Below are 21372 nucleotides of genomic sequence, written 5' to 3'. Positions count from 1 at the left end.
TTGGAGAACTCTTGCTTGATTTACAGGGGGGTCACAATATTATTTGGAATTACTTCCAAATAAATAAATAAACATTTAGAAGATCGTACTGCATTTATGTCGCTGAAGTATGATGTCTGCATACATTTACAAGTGTTATTAGTTGTGTAGTAATAATAAATTCACATCAACGAGAGTGTCTCAATACGTTTGTTGTGGTCTGCAAAAAATACACATACAGCGTACAAGACTTAATTTAATTACCCACATGAATCCGTATGTTCTCTTTATTAATTAGCAGATACCCTTACACTATATATATTTTACAGTAAAAGCAGATCAAATACAGATTAGAAGTGCAATTTTAAATATGTATATAAAGTTCCATAACCTACAGTAAGAGTACATATACTTACATCTTATAGTAAGTGTAACTAATGTCAATGAACAATTTGTATAGTTGTGTTGTTTTTAAACAATCCATTCAGCATGCACAATTGCACAAGGATAATGTGTCGTGCAGAAGCGCTCAACTCGCTCTGTTTGCAGCAGTGCGCATGCGCTATGGACAATGACGCGTTTTGTGCCGCGAGCGAGTGATCACGCGCTCCCGTAGGCATACAGCGGGGATTTCTGACGGCGCATGCGCACATCCACCAGGTCACATGATTCCTAGCGGTCACTGAATTTGACGTAACACCTGCTCAGTGGAAAGATTTACAAAGATAATTAAAATACTTATTGTGGGCTTTCAGAAACTTGTGTTTTAATTGAAAATATTGTATTACATAGTGTAAATAATATTAATACTTATCTTTTATATTACTACTACGACTACCCTGCTGAACAAAACAGCTCAGACCATCTTAAATTCCAAGATGGTCTAAGCTGGTTTATGATGGACAATGCTGGTCTATTGCTGGTCCAAGTTGGTTTAGCTGGTTGGTTTGATGCTGGTAAAACTGGTAAATGAGAATATGATGCTGGTAGACCAGCATAGCCAAACTGGACATTGGATGGTCATTTGAAAGACCAGCTTGGTAAAACTGGTTGGTTGACCATGTAACCTGGCTATGCTGGTTAAGTGACCAGCTAAACTGGCAATGGCCAGTGGCCTGGCATTTAACCTTATTTGGTGTATTTTAGAAAAATAGCAGGGACAACATCTGAGGAGCAAAGTTGTAAGCAGTGCATTACTAATAATAACTGTAAGTGTTGTAAAGTAGATTTAACAGTGTTGTCAGTAGTCAAGAATTATATTGGTGTAGTACCTGCTAATTTAAAATCTATATTTCTTAACTCTTTACACTCGCCTGGTTGGACTTCTTAGACACACAAGTGTTTAAAATGTACATTATAAGGAGTACAGGTATGTGACACCTATCAAATTAAACTAAGCAGCCTGCACTATAATATTCTGCATAGTTGATCATGATTAGACATTTAACAAAAACAAAATGCTTTTTTTGAAATGTTGACCTTTTTCCTTCATTAAAGTCTAAGGGAAATCTTTTTTGAAAATGCTTATTATTATTATTAGTATTTATTTCTTAGCAAACGCCCTTATCCAGGGTGACTTACAAAACAATAAGAGCAATACAAAGTGTAATAATACAATACAGTTAAAAGCATAATGCAATTTACAAATTCCAATTTACATGAGTGTATTGGAAATATACCACTCATATTGCAATTTGGAGCCTATGAAATGATGGAATAATAAGCATTTGAAAAAAGCTTGCCTATGTGGAAAAGTTTATAGAAAATATATACCACAAATTACTCATGAGGGCCATTACTCCATTATAAGGGACACAAGCATACGGGACCACTCAAATGAAAGAATACAAACTACAGAATCAGTTGATGTATTGTTGATCATGATTAGACACACTATATTGCAGCACTAACCTTTTTTCCCCCAATATGAATAATGGCATAATTATGAATTATGATATTTTAGGATTTTATGAATAAAATGTCAATGTAAACTTATGTTTCTTACATTTTTCCCTTAAAGTACTAGTCAAAATACAAATTTGAAAACAAACTGTGTGAAAATTGTATAACAACTGAAGGAGTTATGATAATTTATTTTCTTTATATTAAAAATAGCAATTCTAGAACCTGAGTAAGTGTTTCCCCTACTTTGCAAGTCAATACCTCCACACAGCAACATCCGATCTTAGCAATCTTGGTATCATTTCAAAGCCCAAAGTCGATACGACCGGATGCTAACAACAAACAACAAACAAAGACACAAACTTGTGGCATTGGGGAAACTAGTTTGGCTGTGTATTCCCAGTCCAACAAATACATCCCCAGCATGAAACTAGTGTACATTAAAAGGGGACTCTTTCTACTATCAATAGGACATAAAATGGACTTTATTTCAATTAATTAAAAGCCAGCCTCAAAACACTCACATTCCAATGTAAGACACTGCATTTAGACATGAGGGACACCTGTTTGGCTGTCTACTCCCAGTTTCACAAATTGCTCCCCAACATAAAACTACTGTAGGTTTAAAGGGGACCCTTTCTACTATCAATTGAGCCAGACATTATTTTGGGGACATTCTTTTAAATGAGAGAAAGTCAGCTTTGGAATGCTCACAATGCACTTAAAAATATGACATTGAGGCATAGGGGACAGCAGTTTGGGTGTCTATTCCCAGTCCCACAAACACTGCCCCACTATGAAACTAATGAAACTGTTGTAGCACTATTCCTTAATGCCAGTATTACTTTTACAAATTCTGTTCAGTTTAACAAATTGTAGAAAATGTGTATTCTTTATTATTATTAGTAGTAGTGGTAGTAGTAAAGTTAATTATTAATATTATTTATACTATGTAATACAATATTTTAACTAACAGTATGCTGCCATGTGTGACCTTAAAATACTTTTTATAGTATTTATAGTATAGTGTGAACTATAGTAAACTATAGTCTACTTTACACAGATATTAAATGCTATAGAAATGTGCTCAGTTTCTTGTGCCATTGCAGTTTCAATTGATGATCTGCAACAAATCCCAGCTTCGTGATTGGTGGTAAAATGGCACTTAATTAATACATTACAAAGACTAGAATTTCTCCAATCAGTTTCAGTCCAACATAATTAAAATACCCCAAAGTATTTTAATAAAATGACTAAAATTAATGAAATGATCATAACTCCTTACATTACATTTTTACCCAGTTTATATAAGTTATAGTTTGACTAGAACATCAAGAAACAACGGTCAGACCAAAAATGATTTTTCTCACAACTGTGATTGGTTAAATAATTAGTAATTACATTAAATAAACTTTGCTTCTACAAAATCAAAACTAATTTGATAATGTTGCAAGCAACAAAATTGCTTGAAAACGTAGAATGCAAACAATTTCTACAACAAAAAAATACACTTTCTACATTTTCCTAGCATATCCCTTCAGCTTTTAAACCTAGACACTGTGTTCTCCAGCACAGCTCCCTATCCCCTCACAGCAGTGATCTCACATCTTCACAGAGAGGGAAATAAAGAGATCAGCAGCTCTTACCAGCGCCAGCGAGCAGCTCTCCGGTTCTCTATCGCTTCTGTCAAGTGCAGCTGCGGCCTTCCTTTCAGAGCTGCTGTGCTGGTCTGTCTTTAAACCACAATACCACCAATGCAGTGTCACACAGCTACTTCTAAATTTGTTCTCTAACTTCATTAATTGCTGTCTTATTAGATCAGAACTGATGATGTCTAATCAGAGTTAGATGTGCAGGACACTCCTGATGAACAGACCAAGCTGACGTTACATTCAGTTTTATGGTACATGCCATCTCCTCTATCTTCCTGTTTACTATGCGGTGTTTCTGGGCTCTGGGGCTCAAGATAACACTTATTTTAACTTCCTGTTTGTCTGAAAGACAATGTATGAATTTTAAAACTGCAATTTACAAAAAACAAATGAGGAAGAAATAAAAAAATAAATTGGTCCGAACAGACTAAAGTGCATGTCCGACACTCCTGCCCACATGCAGACTCTGCTGCAGTATTTAAATTACTATATTTACTGTCAACTATCAAAACAACCCATTCATTAATCCAGACAGGAAGAGACAGAGCAGAGCCCCAGTTAGCAGGTCACAATGACAGACAGTTCAATCACATATAGCATTCGACAGGGCATCGTGATTACCCTTCAGTCTGCACTGCACTGCAGCCAGGTATAAACGGCTGAGCCAGTCTGTGGGCTGTAGGAATCACACATTCACTACAATCCAGGACTGTGAACCCAATACAGTTCTTTACTCTATACTGAGGTCAATACAGATGTATTGATTTTCATGCAATTATCAGCAATAACATTCAGACATTTAAATCTAATACATATACAGTGCCTTGCAAAAGTATTCAGACCCCTTACCAAATCTCTCATATTACTGAATTACAAATGGTACCTTGAAATTTAGTTTGGTTTGATGTTTTATAAATGACTGAATCTCAAAATATATTATTTTTTAAGTCAATGTGGTTTTATGTTGGGAAATATTTACAAGACATTTTTTAAACTGAAATTTGTTACTTGCATAAGTATTCAACCCCTGTGCTCAGTTGCTGATTCAGATGTATTCACAGCTGTCGATAATCGATAGGTTATTATCATAACCCTGGTTCCCTGAAAAGAAAGACAGCCCTTACCTAATGGGAAGAGCCTTCTGACCTGCCAATCATTTAAAGTATGTACCAAAGCTGCCCAATAGAGGCCCTGCTAGCAGGAGGAAGACATCTGTGAAAAGTCTCCTCCTGACTGCAGCTCCCTGCCATTTCTTCATCAGAAAGGTGGTCAGGTCAAACGACCTCTGAAGAGTAATGGCTGTCTTTCTTTTTCAGGGAACCGAGGATATGATAATAACCTATCGTTCCCTTTCAAATTGAAAGACAGCCATTACCTAATGGGAAGACTATACCAGAGCTGTCGCGAGTCCTGACACCTGACTAAGCCTAAACCCTGTATGTTCCTCCGCCTGAAGCCTGGAGTCTGTGCACACCAGCCAGTCGTCCAGGTAATTCAGGATCCATATCCCCTTTGTCCTGAGGGGAGCCAAGGCTACGTCCATGCACTTCGAGAATGTGTGGGGAGCTAGTGAGAGGCCGAACGGCAGCACATTGAACTCATATACCTGGCCCTGGAAGGCGAATCACAGGTATTTCCTGTGTGCCGGGAGGATGGGGACGTGGAAATAGGCGTCCCTGAGGTCTATTGATGTGAACCAGTCGCCCGGCTGGACAGACTGGAGGATATGCTGCGCAGTCAACATGTGGAAGGGTCTTTTCTTCAGAAACATATTGAGGCCCCTCAAATCGAGAATGGGCCTGAAGCCTCTGTCCTTCTTTGGCACCAGGAAGTACCCCGAGTAGAAGCCTGCTCAAGAGTCTTCATCGGCCACTAGTTGTATCGCTCGCTTCTCCCGCATCACCGCGATCTCCTGAGAGAGAGCTTGAGCCCTTTCGGGACATCCAACAGTAGTGGTCAGCACCACCCTGAAGGGTGGTGTGGCAGAGTGGAATTGGAGGATGTATCTGTGGGTCATCGTCATTCGCACACAGGAGTCCTGGGGGCAGGCTTGCCATAGGTCGAATCTGGTCAGTATGTTGGGGTGGGGTGGGGTTGGCAATGGCGGCTGCGTCCCTTCAGGGCGGCTGGCCTCTGCAGCGCTGCTCAGGCTGCGAGCCACTGTGCTGTTGTGGTCTGGTTTGAGGCCTCCTCTGCCTCGGTCACGGCCTGTTGGGATGCTGGTGTCTAGTCTGTTGGAGGTCAGCATATTTGGATGCTGACTCCTTGGCCTTCACCAACCATTCAATGGAGAGGTCCACCGACTCTCCAAACGTCTGACCCGGGGTGATGGGAGCATCAAGGAGGACAGACTTCTCCTTGTCCTGGAGCTTCACCTGCATCAGCCACAGATGGCCCCATGGCCTTCGCTCCCTCTCGCAGCAAATCCGTCATGTAGGCGTTGACGAGCTCCATTTCCTCCACATCCACCATAGATTGGCGCTCCCTCAGGCATCCAGTCAGGTGCCCCATGTACAGGATGAGGATAGCCTGTGCATTATTGGCTCGGACCTCTGAAGTTTCCGCAGCATATGCCTTCTTCAGCATTGCAGCCGTCGAACTGCACTGTTTATTAGGGCAGAACGACTCCTTGCCCAAAACAGCACCCGCTCGGACCAACCTGGACACCGAGTCCCCAATCGGTGGGAAAGATCCCAGTCCCTTTTGCTACACCCCTGCTGTTGCGTACATGGCCTCCGCCTGCCTAGAAGTCACAGGAGCCGACGCTGGCTGGTTCCATGTGGACTGTACGATGTCCATATAGTCGTCAAGCAAGGGGAGAGTCTCCGCAGGCTTCACGGTCTTCTCCCTGATGAATCGATTTTTGGGAACCTGCTCCTGGGCGCACCAGGGGACGTCCACTGCCGCCGGCCTCATCATGGCCTTGAACTCCACGCTCGGCCCTTGAAATGGTTCCGACACTGAGCTTACTCTCTCGATCTCCTCTGTAAAGGATAGAGCATCCGAGATATCCGAATGAGAAGCCACATGGGAAAGCATCTCTTCCGGTGGCGGTGGTAGTGGTGGTGGCAACTGGGGAAGGTGGAGAGCTTCCTCTCCGGTCGGGCCACCACAGTGTTCAGTATCTGCTGCTGAGAATCCAGCCTGTGTGCCAACTCCCCGACTGTTTTAATGAGTGACGCAATCTCTTCAGCGTCTTGTCTCCTGCGGCTTGGAGTGGTTCGCAGAGCGCCTCGCAGAGCTGGAGCGAGAGCGTCTCACTCTTGGGGACTTGCATCTAGGGGAGCGTGCTCTCCTCTCAGGGGAGCATCTGCGAGGACGTGGAGATGGGGAGGCAGATGAGCGTATCCGCTTTGGAGAAACACTCGCTGTGGTCCCTCGTGGAGCGGAGCCCACAGAAGAGCAGTGGGCTGCTGATCAATGGGAGCCCTTTCCCCAGAGTCAGGCAATGTGCTGGATTCTACAGTAGGGATGCACTGATCTGACAATTATGGGTCGATACTGATTGCCGAACTTCATACTACAAAATGAGCTGATACCGCTATTTTACTATTGTTTATTTACCTATAGAATGAGGTGGGGGAGGGTAGTATGAGATCAAAAGCTATTGTGTATTTTGAGGTTGAAGCATTTGATAGGCCAGGTGGCTTTTTCAGCAGGAAACCCTGTTTAAGGTATGGGCAGAGATACATCATTTCCCAAATGAACTTCCAGGATTTAACATGCCCCATTTAAAACACCAGGTCAGAGCTTCCAACATTTACAGCAACTGACAAGCAGCATCATTGTTGCTAAGCCTGCTGCTAGGGATGACGTTCCACTGACCTGACTTCTCCGCGCAGCTGCACTGGCAGCAAATACCAGACAAACACCCGACAAATCATAACTACTGTTGACAGAATTACTTAATTTTCCACATGTGAGTGAACACCAAAACCCAAGAACAGTAACAGTCTGTTACTGTGTGTATTTGCTAATAAACACACACACACACACACACACATACCAACATTTTGTTTTTACTGTATGACACTGGATAGTACTGTACTGTGGCCTCAATTAATATTAAAAAAAGTCTAGGCAGGTATCTCAGGTAGCACAGGAAGTTGGGCCGATGTCGACATATGGTTGGCATATTTGGACAGCAGTTACGGTCAGGGAGATGGATCATGTCCAACTAAAGGCCAACAGATACGATATCAGTGCAAGTTGTTTTTATACATTGACCTATACAACTTTAAAATATTATACGTATGAATAATAATCATAATAAATATATTTGATAGTGTCAAAAATGTTCCCAGCTTCATTATTTGAAAGCGCTGGACCGCTCTTCCTCAAGACCACATTGAGAAGAGACGTGTCCTCAGATGTGCTTAGACTGAAGAGCCGCTGGAAGGTAAGTCGTCAGTCCTCCTGGCAACCGTGTTATCAGAGATGGGGACATGGCTGACCTTATTAGCTGCTGCTTCTCATGGCAGATATCCTTAGTGGCAGGGAGAATAAGCTCTTCACAAATCCTAAAAGTTTTTTTTAGCTTCAAACTTTATGGCCTTCAAATTCGACTTTTGTTCTCTCAAAAAAATCTGCAAGTTTTCCTTTTAGAGTTGGATGTTTTTTCTCAAGTTGCCTGTGAAGTTTGGAAGGTTTCATCGCCTAATTACTAAGAATCTGCTTGCCTAAAAAAAATAAGTGTTTACACAGCATTATTGGTAGCATGTAACTTCCTGAGGATTCACGGTTTTATATATAATACCTAATACTGTATATGCTGTTGAATATCAGTTATTATTTGTGTAACTTCTTACACCTTCAAAGTAGGGTTGGCCGTGCACCGGAGCCGGAGCTGGAGCTGGCAGTGCTGGAGCCGGAGCAGTGCTGGACTCAGACTCATCGGAGCGCTCCGCAGCCTGGAGCCGAAGCTGAGGTCATGGAGATGCTCTCTCCCCCTTCCATTAAACTCTCCCATATATCTCCAAGTCCAGTTTTCTTGAATTAACACAATATATAACTTCATAGGTATTGAATTAAAATCAGTTCTCACACCAGCTCTTAGTACACAATACCTCATTTGGTAACGCTTCAGATTACGTGTTAGTTTAATGTGAATAGATTTTCGATTGAATAGTAATTCAACTACTTCATTATTAAAGTTCAAGAATATTGATGTAATATCTATCTATTTCAAAAACACCAATGTGGAAAGAAAACAATGGCTCAGTGATCTAAAGTGGAGATATCTACATTTCCCCAAATTGTTTCTTGCATCTGAGTGAGAAATCTTTCAATCAAAAAAGGCATCTGGAAAGACATCACTCAAATGTTTATAAAAAAATAAAAATAAAAAAAATAATAAAGTAAAATCTTACTTTAATATGTTAAATATGTATTTATGTAGTAAATATGCCCAATACTGAAATACAATGTTATATAAAAAATATGGAGTATTATATTATTCATTAATTTGTATGAATCTTTTATCCAAAGTGACTTGGGGTTACAATTAGTTAATTGTACATATAAATTGTGGTGCCAATTTATACAGTTGGTTACTGGAGCAATCTGCTAATATTATATAGTCATATTATTTTTTTTACATTATTGTCTCTCGTTTAGCTTAAAAGGATAGAGCTAGAATTTTATTGAATATTTTATCAAAACATTTACCTTTTTACATATTAATACTATTTACGACGTTTTTTAATTACAGTATTCATAATCATTTTCTTTGCATAAAGCAATTCTAAGCATTTTCAACTGTAATGTATTACTATTACTTATGAGAGCTTTGTTGTGGAAAGAACAATTTTCTTTAAGGAAAAATGTTTTTTTAGGAAGTGCTTAATTGGAACTTTAATATTTTAAGACAGGTACTGAATCTGCTTTACCCAGGATAACAGCCACCCTCAAGAAAAACCGTTTCTGGAACACTGTTAAACAATGCATACTCCAGCATTGTGGATACTTTAAAACAAGAACTAATGTCTGTATCCCATACTGCCATAGCATTTGATCTGTGGACCTGTACCACAAATCAGAAGCAGTTTCTTGCACTAACATGACACTTTGTTGACCAGGAAATACAAAATGTATTGCCTACATTTCTGCTGATAAATCCCATACTGGGCAGAACATCGCATCCTCAGTGCAAAATGTGCTGGACTCCTTTAACGTAAAGCAAGTTGTATGTGCTGTCGGACAGTGGACCCAATGTTATTCGTGCCTGCAGTATCTTGCAGAAATTGCGCTCTTATTTGGAACACGGTTTACACCTCTGCCTACAGGACATTATTTTTCCCAGGCAAGAATGCTTATGTTCAGGTATATCTGACTGAAACTGGATGTAAACCAGGGAAAATTGCAAGGGACTGTGTGACAAGATGGAACTCAAGCTTGCCCAGGTTTGAAAAAGTGGCCCAACAAGCAGAACAATTAGAGGTTGCAGCTGTGAGACTGAGGAGACCATCAGTAAGCATCACTGCTGAAAATAAGATGGAATGGCTTTAGCATCTCGCAAGTAGCCACCACAACACTCTCTGGAGCAAAGTATCCATCTGCTTCTCTCAGTATCCCCATAGTTGTTGGAATTCGCAGATCGCTTGGAAAGCCTGAAAGTGAAACCATGTCTGAATCTGCCTTGAAGATGAAAGACAACCTTGTTGAGACTTGACTTAAAAGATAATCTCAATTTGAGACTGATGTTGATTGTCAGATATCAACCTTCCTCAACCAACGGTTTGTCTGTTCTATGTGGAGTTGCGGACCAGCTGAACGTTATTCAGTTCCACCCAAGAGACCTTGTACATCTGGAAGCATTTATTAACTTTCTGAAAGGAGCCCTGAAGATGATGAAAACATGGAAGAATATGCTTTGCACAATGAGCTGAAGGTGTGTGCTGCAAAGAGGGAGCTTAAGAACTCCTGCCCTTTAATTCACTGGAACAATTGCAAAGATTCATTGCCTTTGTTCGCACAGGTGTCACATCACTTCTTTTGTGTTCCTGCTACATCAGTGGAAAGTGAAAGACTGTTCTCTAAAGCAGGGGACCTAATCACGTATCGGAGAACAAGACTGAATTCTTCAATATGTTGAAAAAATAATGATAAACCGTAACCTATCCTATGTTTGTCTTTTTCTTAACATTCTATCAAGGCTCATCTGCAGTAGCGAAGCCCGAGCCTCGGACCGGCTGCAACTCTTCTGGGGACTGGCAGCGGTTCACGGCCCGGTCATTGGAAACCACTGATCTAAATGACCATCGCATACGTCAATGATACCCTCTGTTTTGCATAATGAATCCACACAACAGTTATTTCAGTGTTAAATGTGGACTTAAGCCACTTCAAGTGAAGACCAACCAGAACACCTTCAACTCCATTAAGCCACAATGATCTTTAATAATAACAATTATAATAATAATGCCCATCCACGATTTGTTACATTGAAGCATTCCCACTCCGAACTAAGTATAACAGTGTCTTTACTGTGTGAGTGCACTTGGGTGAGTTCAGGTGTACTTGCGGAGAGGAGCTCTTTCCACAACGTGGTTTTGCTCGTGTGTGAATGCGCTCATGTCTGCAGCGGGTAGATGCCCGATAGAAACTCTTCCCACAGTGGTCACAGCAGTATGGTTTCTCTCCTGTGTGAATGCGCTGGTGTTTCCTGAGATCAGCTGCGTGAGTGAAGCTCCTCCCACACAGGGTGCAGCACGGTCTCTCTCTTGTAAGAGTCTGTGTTTTCGGCTCCACTGTATTTTCCTCTGTTTTGATGTGATCAGACACCACACTGGGTCCACACTGTGTTCTGGTAGAGCCAGGCTCAGCACCAGCTGCACTGGGTCCACACTCAGACCCCAGAGGCTGGATCCTGGAAGGATCTGTAGTGTGGGGTGAGTCCAGGTCAGGGTCAGTCTTTATTAACTTCAGTGTGAACTTTGACTCTGCTGTGTCAGACCCCATTGCCCCGAGTCCCTGTGTTGACCCCTCAGTGTGTGGCACTGCCATCTGGCCAGACTCCAGTCCCCTGAGCTCCTCCTCACTCTGTCTGCTCCTGTGCTGCTCAGTCAGACCCTGGTTGTCTTCAGTAGCTGTGGGCTCTGTGTCCTGAATCAGACTGGAGCTCCACTCCTGCTCCCAGTGCTGCTGCTCAATGGGTGCCCTTTCCCCCGCGTCAGGGAGAGCGTTTGCCTCTACAGCTCCTGGAGGAGAGATGACAATTACTACATAAGAAATGATATCAGAAAGTCAGAGCCCAGTCTGGCCACTCGTATAATGTTAAGTCAAAGGGATTTCAAGATATCTTGAAGTATTTCATCTCTAAATACTATATACATCTAAATAAATTGACAGCATGTAGGAACTCGGTGTCAGAGCAACAGACTGAGCGACAACATACAGCTCTTCCACTGTTATAAGCCTATAGGACTGGAATAATTACAGCATTGTAAGTGTTTCATAACTTGAAAATGCAAACAAAAAAAACTGAATTGTGGAGACAGAGGATTGATTTTAATATCATCAAAAAACACAGCCTTGGGTATTTCTTAGTTGAAACACATGCATGCATGTCTGCATGCCTCCAGGCCCTCCAGGTACAGGTACGCTAGTATAAACAACAAAACAACACAACCGACAATTGCTCACTGACAAATAATTGTGATCAACAAGTTCCTGTTTGAAATCACTACCTAAAGTCACCAATTAAGGGCACAATATATCATAAGATATACAAAAATCAAATAGTGCTGTGATAATGAACATTCAGTGTATCTGTTCTTTATGATTTAACAAATTATATAAATTACACCCCGATAGAGCTATTAATAAATTATAGGAGATACAGTACATATTCAGTAGCTACATAAATATAACCGGTCACATATGGTCGCTTTTGATTTAGATCAAATACTTCTTGATGTCAGACGATTACAAAACAGCCCTTAATTAAATCCTGCAGTTACCCTCACAGTTGTAGTCTGTTTTTCAACGGTTTATCATCCATTTGTTAATCAATAACTCCGGCTACATGCCTGTGAGCAGACTTCCTACAGAAAAGTGCTATGGGCTCAAATTAGCGCCATAAGTATCGCATTCAAAAATAATAATAATTGTAAACAAAACAAAGAAATTGATGTTGAGATCAAAAAATAAATAAATAAATAAATAAATAAGCAAAAGTTTTAGAATTGTAATTAAAAAAGTGTCAAAAGCAAAAAACAAACAAAACAAAAAAACGTAAACAGAGAGCAAAACTCACCCGCAGTTCCTGTCTTTGCTTGCGATGCTGCAAGTTTTTCTTTCATCGCCAGTTTCTTTGCTTTCGATTTATTTATTTTTATTACGAGTTTTGTCGCGGTTTTGCCGTGAGGGCGGGATTTACAGGGAGGCGTGGGTCCTGGGTCTCCATTGGTCCAGCAGGTTTGATTGACGGTTCGTCCTGACCCAATCAGTGAGCAGGATGGGCTGGTCTGACAGTCACCACTCTGCAACACATCTGACTTGCACCACTCAGTCTATGGGTCAGTCAGCGGTGAACTACATGGCTTCGGAATTTAATTGTAATGAAAGCATGCTTTTAATAAAAGTTGTGGACAATCTTCGCTTTCTACATATTACACGTTTATTTTATACAGCCTTTATTCGCATCTTCATCAATGGCGCCAGTAATTTTGTAGGTGACTGTGCATATGTGTGTGTATATACATGTGTGTGTTTCTTACCTAAACATAAACTGGGACATCACATGCTCTTAATGAATACGATGCCCATCAGTCTGGAGCTGTGTTATCTGAGCAGCTGAATTAAAGTGCTCTGCAGGTTACATTAATATGAACATGATATTATCATGTTACTGTGCACGTAGCTGGTGAGTCCTGTGTTGTGTTTCAGTGCTGTATGTATGGGCTCAAATGGTGGTGGAATCCAGTGATTGTCCAGCTCTTGACTGTAGGTCTCTGCACACAGGGGGTTTAATGAGTCGCTAAATCAGCGCTGTAGTTGAAACTGAGACAGTCGATACCATCCCACACAGAGATCACCAGACCAGCCCACCTGCTCACTGATTGGGTCAGGAAGAACCGTCACTCAAATCTGCTGGACCAATGGAGACCCAGGATCCACGCCTCCCTGTAAATCCCACCCTCGTAATAAAAGTGCGAAGAAAACGAAAAAAAAAAAAAATTGAAAGCAAAGAAACTAGCAAAAATTGCAGCATCGCAAGCAAAGACAGGGGCTGCAGGCGAGTTTTGCGACATGAACGCACCCCATGTAAACACGACACAGTGATGCATTCTGGGTATGGTAGTTTCTGCAGGAATTCTGCTTACAGGCATGTAGGCAGTTATCAATTTAAAAAGGGGTGAGATTAAAGAGTTTACTTTGTGTGTATCACTAATTATAAATAATCAACACATTTTTTTTTAATTGAATATGAAAATGTTTCAAGCATTCAGTATGTACTTTATACTTAATATATTGTGCATAGATTTGCACAGTTTTGCCATAAAAGTAAAACAAACAAAAAAAGACAATTGAACAAGCCAAAAAAGGTTTTCAAGTGTACAAGACGACCAGTTTCCTGAAAGGCTGAGGCATTGGACATGTATTATTTGAAGGGCTCAAAATGTGAGAAGTGGCACAGACTACTACATTGCCAAGGGATTCTCAGTCCGCTTACTTTCCATCCATCCGTTTTCAAGTTTCTGAATCGGAAATCAGAAAATTACTTGTTTTTCTATTTCTGACTTTTCTTACAGACAGTAAAAAAAAAATAAGAATCAGTTTTTCCATTTTCAAAATATGAAATGCCAAAACTGAGTTTCACAACAAAATAAAGTACATCGAATAATCAGTGATAAAAGAAAACAAAATTCATCGTATTGCTTTGTACCCATATGGAGTGACCCAGAATGTATTCGAGACAGGATTGAACATGGTCCGACATTTAAACTACATAGTCAACGCTGCCCATTTAACATTGGAACTTCCGTCTTAACCGAAACATTGCATTATGGGACAATTACGGGTCACAAAGAGCTAAAAAGAGTCCGGTGGCGCTTTTCTCCCTATCTATGTAACGGGAAACCTGACTCATTTCATATTCAAAGCTTACTTTTATAAAAAAATAGTTTTTTTTAACATGATGCCTTTGGATTGTATTAGAGACACTTCTCCTAAACATATTCCATTTATTATTTCAACCCCAAATAGTTTCACCTGGACTGACAACGATGCTTTATGGCCGAAGTGCCGTCTCTAGTAGCGACTTCATGAATATTCATGAGCACATCAATCCCGAGGCCCGGTTTGGTTGCGATAGGCAGGTGACAGATTGGCAGCAACTCAAAACATAAGAGAGCGTGTGGGTAAGTATTATTATTAACAATATTGTCATGTATAATACATTGATCAAATCAGTAATACTAATGTCTCTGAAGTGTTCGGTATTTTTTGTATCATATATAAAGTAAAACTTACAGAATATCATCCAACGGAAAAATTGAAGAGATTATTGGTTGCGTTTCCACAATTAAATACAGAGCACCTTAGTGGCATTCGAATTACGACATCTACTACTACCTGACAATAATAATAATTAGTATAATCCACACGCCATGTATTCTTCTTTTAATCACCGCAAATGTCTGTCTCTTGTCTTCGATAACAAACAGCCTCCTAGATTGAGGCTCTGCCTCAGCATCCTTATGCTCATGAATACTCATGAAGCTGCTACTAGAGACAGAACTTCGGCAATAAAGCGCTCGTCAGGCCAGGTGAAAACATTGCTGGTTGAAATAACTCGTATGTGTTAAGAAGGGGTATCTTTAATACAATCCATGCGTGTTATGTTAAATACATATATTTTTTAAAAGAAAGCTTTGAATATGAAATTAAGCAGGTTTTCAATTACATAGATAGGGGGAAAAGCGCCACTGGAACTCTGCGACTCCCATAATGCACCGATTTGTGCAAGACAGAAGTTCCCATGTTAAATAGGCGGAGTTGACTATCTTGGCTGCGTCCCAAATCGCTCCAACACCCTTCGACAAGTGTATACTTTGAGTGATGTTGTGCTGACGTCACAGAGAGTGCACTTGAGTAAGGAGGGTGTAGGTTGTAGGGTGAAGCTAAAAGCACTCAATGGGACACACTTCAGCGTCAGTCGCATTTGCGACAAAAAATATTTATATTTGCGACTGATACTTTTGCTCAGATTGCCACTGGTGACAATATAAATGTACACGTTATGATTTAAAAATGTGCATGTAAATGTCTTTTTACTTGCGTGTAGTGTGAGGTATAGCCACATCATTTGTTGTGTTGACGTAATAAAATGAGACGCTGCGCTTGAAAGTTTGAGTGATGAAGAGGACATGGTGGCCAAGTGACAAGGCGTCGGTGTCGTAAGTTTGATTGAAGGAAAAAAAGTTTCACCGAGTTGAAGTTCAAGAGCGAAAAAAAAAAAGCACGGAGAAAGCACGTCAAAACGAAAAATATCGGACTTTTTCAAATCTCAATCCTCATCTCTGTCAAGCACCAACGCTGATGGCACACCTGCAGGCCCCAGTTGTGCTAGCATGAGTGAGATGGAAAATGACAGACACCAGAGTACAACACCCTAGTAAAAGTGCAGAAAGGCATTTTAAAACGTCATCGATTCAAGAGTTTACATGGCTCGGTACGACCATGGCACACAGACAATGTTTTGTGACTTTTGTTCCAAAGCGGGCAGAGAAATAGCAGGGAAAACAGATTTCATTAGTGGAACTAACCATTTCAAAAAAGAGACTGTGAGAAAACACAGCGATAGTCAAAAGCATAAATCAGCTCGTGACCATGTAATCGCAACGAGCGCTCCACAAAAAACACCGCTAGCACGCGCAGTGTCTCGTTCAAGCGAATTCCGTGACGAGAAAGAATAAAAAATAAAACAATAAAATTCAACACCGCCTATATGATTGCATGTGAAGAGCTGCCATTCACCAAATTTACCTCTCAGATATTACTAATGAAAAAAATTGACCGGATGTGTGCAAGACGTATGACAACGACACAGCGTTTATAGGATGCATTGCAGAGGAAATCAAAGAACAAGCACTAACAGATGCTCAGACAGCTAAATACGTCTCTATTATCACTGACTGTGGCACAGACGTTTCTGGGAAGGACAATGTTATTGCAAACTGCAGGCACATTTCTACAGGTGTAGCAGTGAACCGGTTCATTGGTTTAGCTGAGCTTGAACACTGCCATGCACATGGAGTATTAGATTAAATAAAATGATTGTTTGGTGATGCAAAACAATCTGATCATGATTGATGGCAGGAGAAAATTACAGCCTTTGGAGCAGATGGGGCCAGCGTTAACATGGGTGCCTCAGGTGGAGTAGGTGCACTCCTAAAGGGAGTAATAGGCGAACACATACTTTCCTTTCACTGTATGCCACACAGACTGGAATTAGCCATGTTGGGTGTTCAGAAGTCTCATTCAATGGTGGAAAAGATTTATGACTTACTACAGCTGGTATGGAAAACATACCATTTCAGCCCCAAAAGCAAGCATGAGTTGAAAGCCATCGGTATGGAGTTAGGCTGTGCTGTACGAACACCTTCTGCAGTGAAGACCCAGCGCTGGTTGCCTCACATTTACCGGGCCCTTTCTGTTTTTCTTGCTTCTGATCACACTACAGGTCAGGGTCAATATACAGCTGTGCACCTCCACATGCAGCACCTTGCTGCATCATCCAAAAACACTGAAATAAGAGGAAGAGCAAAACACATCCCACAACAAATGGAAAATTTGTCTTTTGTGGTGTTTTGTCACTTTCTACATGACCTGTTTGGAGAAATCTCAAAGTTGAGTCTTGTGCTTCAGAAGAACTCATTTATTCTTCACCAGGCAGTAGCATCTATTGATACCTGTGTTTGTACAATCAAGGGAAGGAAGGACAAACCAGTGAGGAATGGAAAGTTGGAGGAATTTCTCCATCACACAAACTTACATTCAGTTTCTCAGCATGAGAACGTGGTGCAGCAGGACAAAGCTCAAAGAGAAAAACAAAATAGAAGGCAGAAAAAGGCTGCCTCATCTGACAACATGGGCATTTCCTTTCAGAACATACCACTTAAAGGCTGTGGTCTCTCTGGTTTCAGTGAAGAACTAAACCACCTCATTGAAGAAACTGTAGACATTACAGTTAAGGAACTTGAAAGGAGGTTTGAAATGATGAGAGACAACACACAGCACAGAAACACGCAAGGGGCAGAGATCATTTGATGCTTCTCTGTCTTTTGTCATGATTCCTGGCCAGATGACTTCCACACTTATGGAGAAAATGAAATTGACAAGCTGCTGAAATGGTATCAAGGCATCTTGCTGAAAAATGGATGTGACATCAGTGCTGTACAGGCAGAATGGAGATTGCTGAAAACTCTTGTAAACGGACAGTTTTCAGGTAAATCCTATTGCAGTTTGTGGGAACTCCTACCGACAAAAGAGCCCTACTGCTCAGATTTCCAGAATGTTTTCTATACGTCTAGTGGAGATAATTCTTGTCCTACCAATTTTGGCTGCTCAGCGCAAACGTGGCTTTTCAGCTCAAAACTGGATAAAAATCAAAAGTACACAATTCACTTTATGTGCCAACCTTGGAAGACTTGATCAGGATTGGCACAGAAGGCCCATCACTTGAACAGTTTGATCCTGAACCATGTGTCAAACACTGGCTTTCTGCAAAAAAGAGGAGGAGGAGGAAGCCAAACTATACCCAGTGGCCAAGTGATGCTGACATAATTATGGTAATAATTATGAGTGACTTAGTGACTATATAGTTCTTAAGTTGGAAAAGACGTTCAGTTCCCGCTTTAAGTGAACCTCAGTTGCCAGGACATCCACAAAGTGAGTTAAAATGCTGACGTTGTAAAAGGAGGGCAGATGCACACACAACAGTATGACAAAAGTAAGATTTTTTTTTTTTTTAAGTACAATTCATTCTTATGTGGCACTTAAAGTTATTTGGCGCCTGTTGTTTTTCGTATAGGAGCCAATGGCTCCTTAACTGATTTTTTTGTCTGGAGCCCTGCTATGCAGTCTTTTCTTGTCAGATTGTAGTTTTAAAGAATGGAGACGGCTATAGCATTTGCACTGTTCCTCTTTGAAATAACTTTTTCAAGGATTTCGACAAGTATTGTACAATATATACTAATAATAATAATACTGTGAAAATATATTGTTCGCTTATGTCACCTCCTTTTATACTACTTAAGTATTTGATAGGGGTCGAAACGTTTTTTGGCTGAACTATATTTAAATCATGATTATATAATAATTGTATATGATCTGTGTATTATAAGTTCCTTGATACATAATTTAACAATATCTACAACTGTCTAGCTAGCATTACATGACATTTATACGCACTCGACGCCGCTGCTATATTTTCCCAGCTGCAGAGTTCTGGGATTCAGCGCTGAAACTCTTCCGCGCCAGTGTTCACTCCGTTCACTTCGTCAAAGGGAGCTCTGAAGGACAAGCATGATTAGGCTCCTTCACTCGCTCCCTGAGGGACAGGGACAGCCCTTAAGATGGACACCGGAGCCGCCCCGCAAGGGAAGAGGTCGAGGGAGTGAGTGTGCGATTTGGGACGCAGCCCTCGTTTAAACAGAGGGTCGCACTCAGCTATCCCACAGCTTGCTGCGCTGTGTGTGACATCAGACGCAGCAGATTGAAGGATGCCTTTCTGCACAGACCCTGCAGAAATCGATCTGATTGGATGACTTGATTTTGTATTATTTTTATATTATTCCAGTTTTTCTCAATAGCTTTGGCACAATCGTCGAATGACTATCCAACTTTGTCAAACAGTGTATGAAATACTCCACACCATTAATTCATTTGCTCACATCACTATAGTCATTTCTCATTGCTTTCACACAAACTGCATTGAGAAACCTTTGCTAACCAAAATAGTTTACGTTCATTTTCTGTAAATGTTTACATGCAATTAAACACGTTCATTGTGTAAATCTTCACATGCTAAATAGAACAACCAGCAGTCACAATAACCTGTCAAACATATGTTAGATAAAGAGCAGTTATGTGGTATTGTTGTAATAGTTGTCAGATGGATTGGCTTAGGCTAGATGGGGAAATAATACATTTTGCAACCAAATTGCATATGCTGTCAAATTTAGCTTAGAGGTGCAACTCATAACCTATCAGTTCTCCAACACATTTATACTGTGAGGGCAAGACTGAACTGTACATGTGTGGAGTATGGAACAGGCAGGAGACAGACAGGGGCAAGAGCCTGCTTGTGGAAGCAGAAGGGGGATTATAGTGCGTGGTGGTGAGGGGGAGAGGAAGAGCCAGATGATGAGGAAAAGGCAGCCTCTCTTATGTTGCCAACTTATGTTATAGTTTGGGACAACTTAGGTTGTCTCATGACCCATATTTTCTTTTACATATACTGTAGTTCCTAGTTTACATAATTTTGCTTTTGTATATTTCTGTTCTGTACAAGCTTTTTATATCCTACTGTAAAGGTAGCTACATGCAGTATAGAGAAATGTATAAATACATGTTTTTTTGAAATTACAGTGTGAGCCATGACTTTCTGACAGCATTACTATTCAGTTGGCTACATAAGAAATGTTAGTAATTTGACAGTATTTTATAGTGGGCAACTATCACCCTTTCAGAGTACACTGTCATTTCACGATATGTCTTGGCATTTTGACTGTCTTGGTTTAAGCAATGATAAAGGAACCTTTTGTTTTGGTGACAATGATTTATTGATTGATGGATTTATTTACTATTGAAACATGAGTTAATTATTTTGATTGAGGTATTGCCTATTGCAGGTGAAAGTATTGTGCTGAATGTACCACGTGATGTGAGGATTGTACTTAGAGTTCTGAGAATGTTAAGTTTGTTTCAGAAAATGTGCAAAATCGATTGAGAAAAACTGTAAAACAACTGGAATTCACAATCATTTAAGTTACAGATTTATGTGTTTCTGTCCAGGTCAATGGCCGGTAGTTAACATTCAATCCTGAGTGTGTGCGTTTGCATTTGTCCGCCTCTTTATAGCGGAGCTCAGGTTTGCAGCTGGTGCTCCGTGTTTTCAGTCCCCGACGCTGTGAAGCGCTCAGTCTGTCCTATAAACACAAATACATGAATGAAGTTTTACCAGCGCCGGCGGCCCGGGCCTCCCCCTCTCTCCTCCCGGCTCCTCGGCTCTGCACAGGCGGCCCGTCCGCTCCGGAGCTCCAGTGACACACAGCCGCCTCCCCCGCCACCATGAGCTCCTGCAGCCTCCGCCTCAGCGCCTCGTTTTCTCTCTGTCTGCGGGTTATTTCCACCCGGGACTCCGACACCGTCTCTTCCACCGCCTTCCAGATCTCACACAGGGCGGCTCTCATCAGCTCGGCCAGCGCCGAGGACAGGCGGCCGCTCAGAGCCGCGGACACCGACATTGTTGTCCAGCGCAGACAGACGAGTATGAAACCGGCGCCGCTGCTGGTCTTTGTTTCCCTCGGTTTGAACTGAAGCTCAAATCCCGCCACTTATCCCTGCGCTGCTCCACGCAGAGGCGGAGACAGGGGTTTCTGCTGTGTGCGGCTGAGCCTCTGCTCTTAAAGGAGCCGCAGGGCCCCTGTACACACTGCTGGCTCTCACACAGCTGAAGGGCCCTGGGGCCACACAGGCAGGGTATGGCTTGTTTGGGCTACAGCCCCACCGAGAATCGTGTCAGCCCCACCTCAGCCAAACCGTGCAACAACCAAGAATATCACCGATCCCCCACCCCAATCTCACCGTATTTCACCGTTAACCCCCCCCT

The 21372-nt window shown here is 41.4% G+C and overlaps 1 protein-coding gene across 1 annotated transcript; it reads right to left on the bottom strand.

Moving 5' to 3' along the window:
- Positions 1-10907: 10907 nt before the first annotated feature.
- On the bottom strand, positions 10908-21296 carry LOC136767890 (oocyte zinc finger protein XlCOF6-like). Its single transcript, XM_066721953.1, has 2 exons — positions 20722-21296; positions 10908-11731 (listed from the first exon to the last, which is right to left on the bottom strand). The coding sequence occupies exons 1-2, from the start codon at positions 21005-21007 to the stop codon at positions 10971-10973; spliced, it is 1047 nt and encodes a 348-aa protein (XP_066578050.1). The 5' UTR covers positions 21008-21296; the 3' UTR covers positions 10908-10970.
- Between the last annotated feature and the right edge of the window lie 76 nt (positions 21297-21372).

This window comes from Amia ocellicauda, chromosome 14 (assembly GCF_036373705.1).
Source record: "Amia ocellicauda isolate fAmiCal2 chromosome 14, fAmiCal2.hap1, whole genome shotgun sequence".
In the NCBI taxonomy this organism is placed as follows: Eukaryota; Metazoa; Chordata; class Actinopteri; order Amiiformes; family Amiidae; genus Amia; species Amia ocellicauda.
This window is presented reverse-complemented; position numbering and strand designations above follow the sequence as displayed.

Coding starts and splice junctions, on each gene's coding strand:
- LOC136767890 (XM_066721953.1), bottom strand. CDS start 21,007: ATGTCGGTGTCCGCGGCTCTGAGCGGCCGCCTGTCCTCGGCGCTGGCC. Junction 11,732..20,721: donor GGCCCGGGCCGCCGGCGCTG/GTAAAACTTCAT, acceptor TCTCTCCTCCAG/GAGCTGTAGAGGCAAACGCT.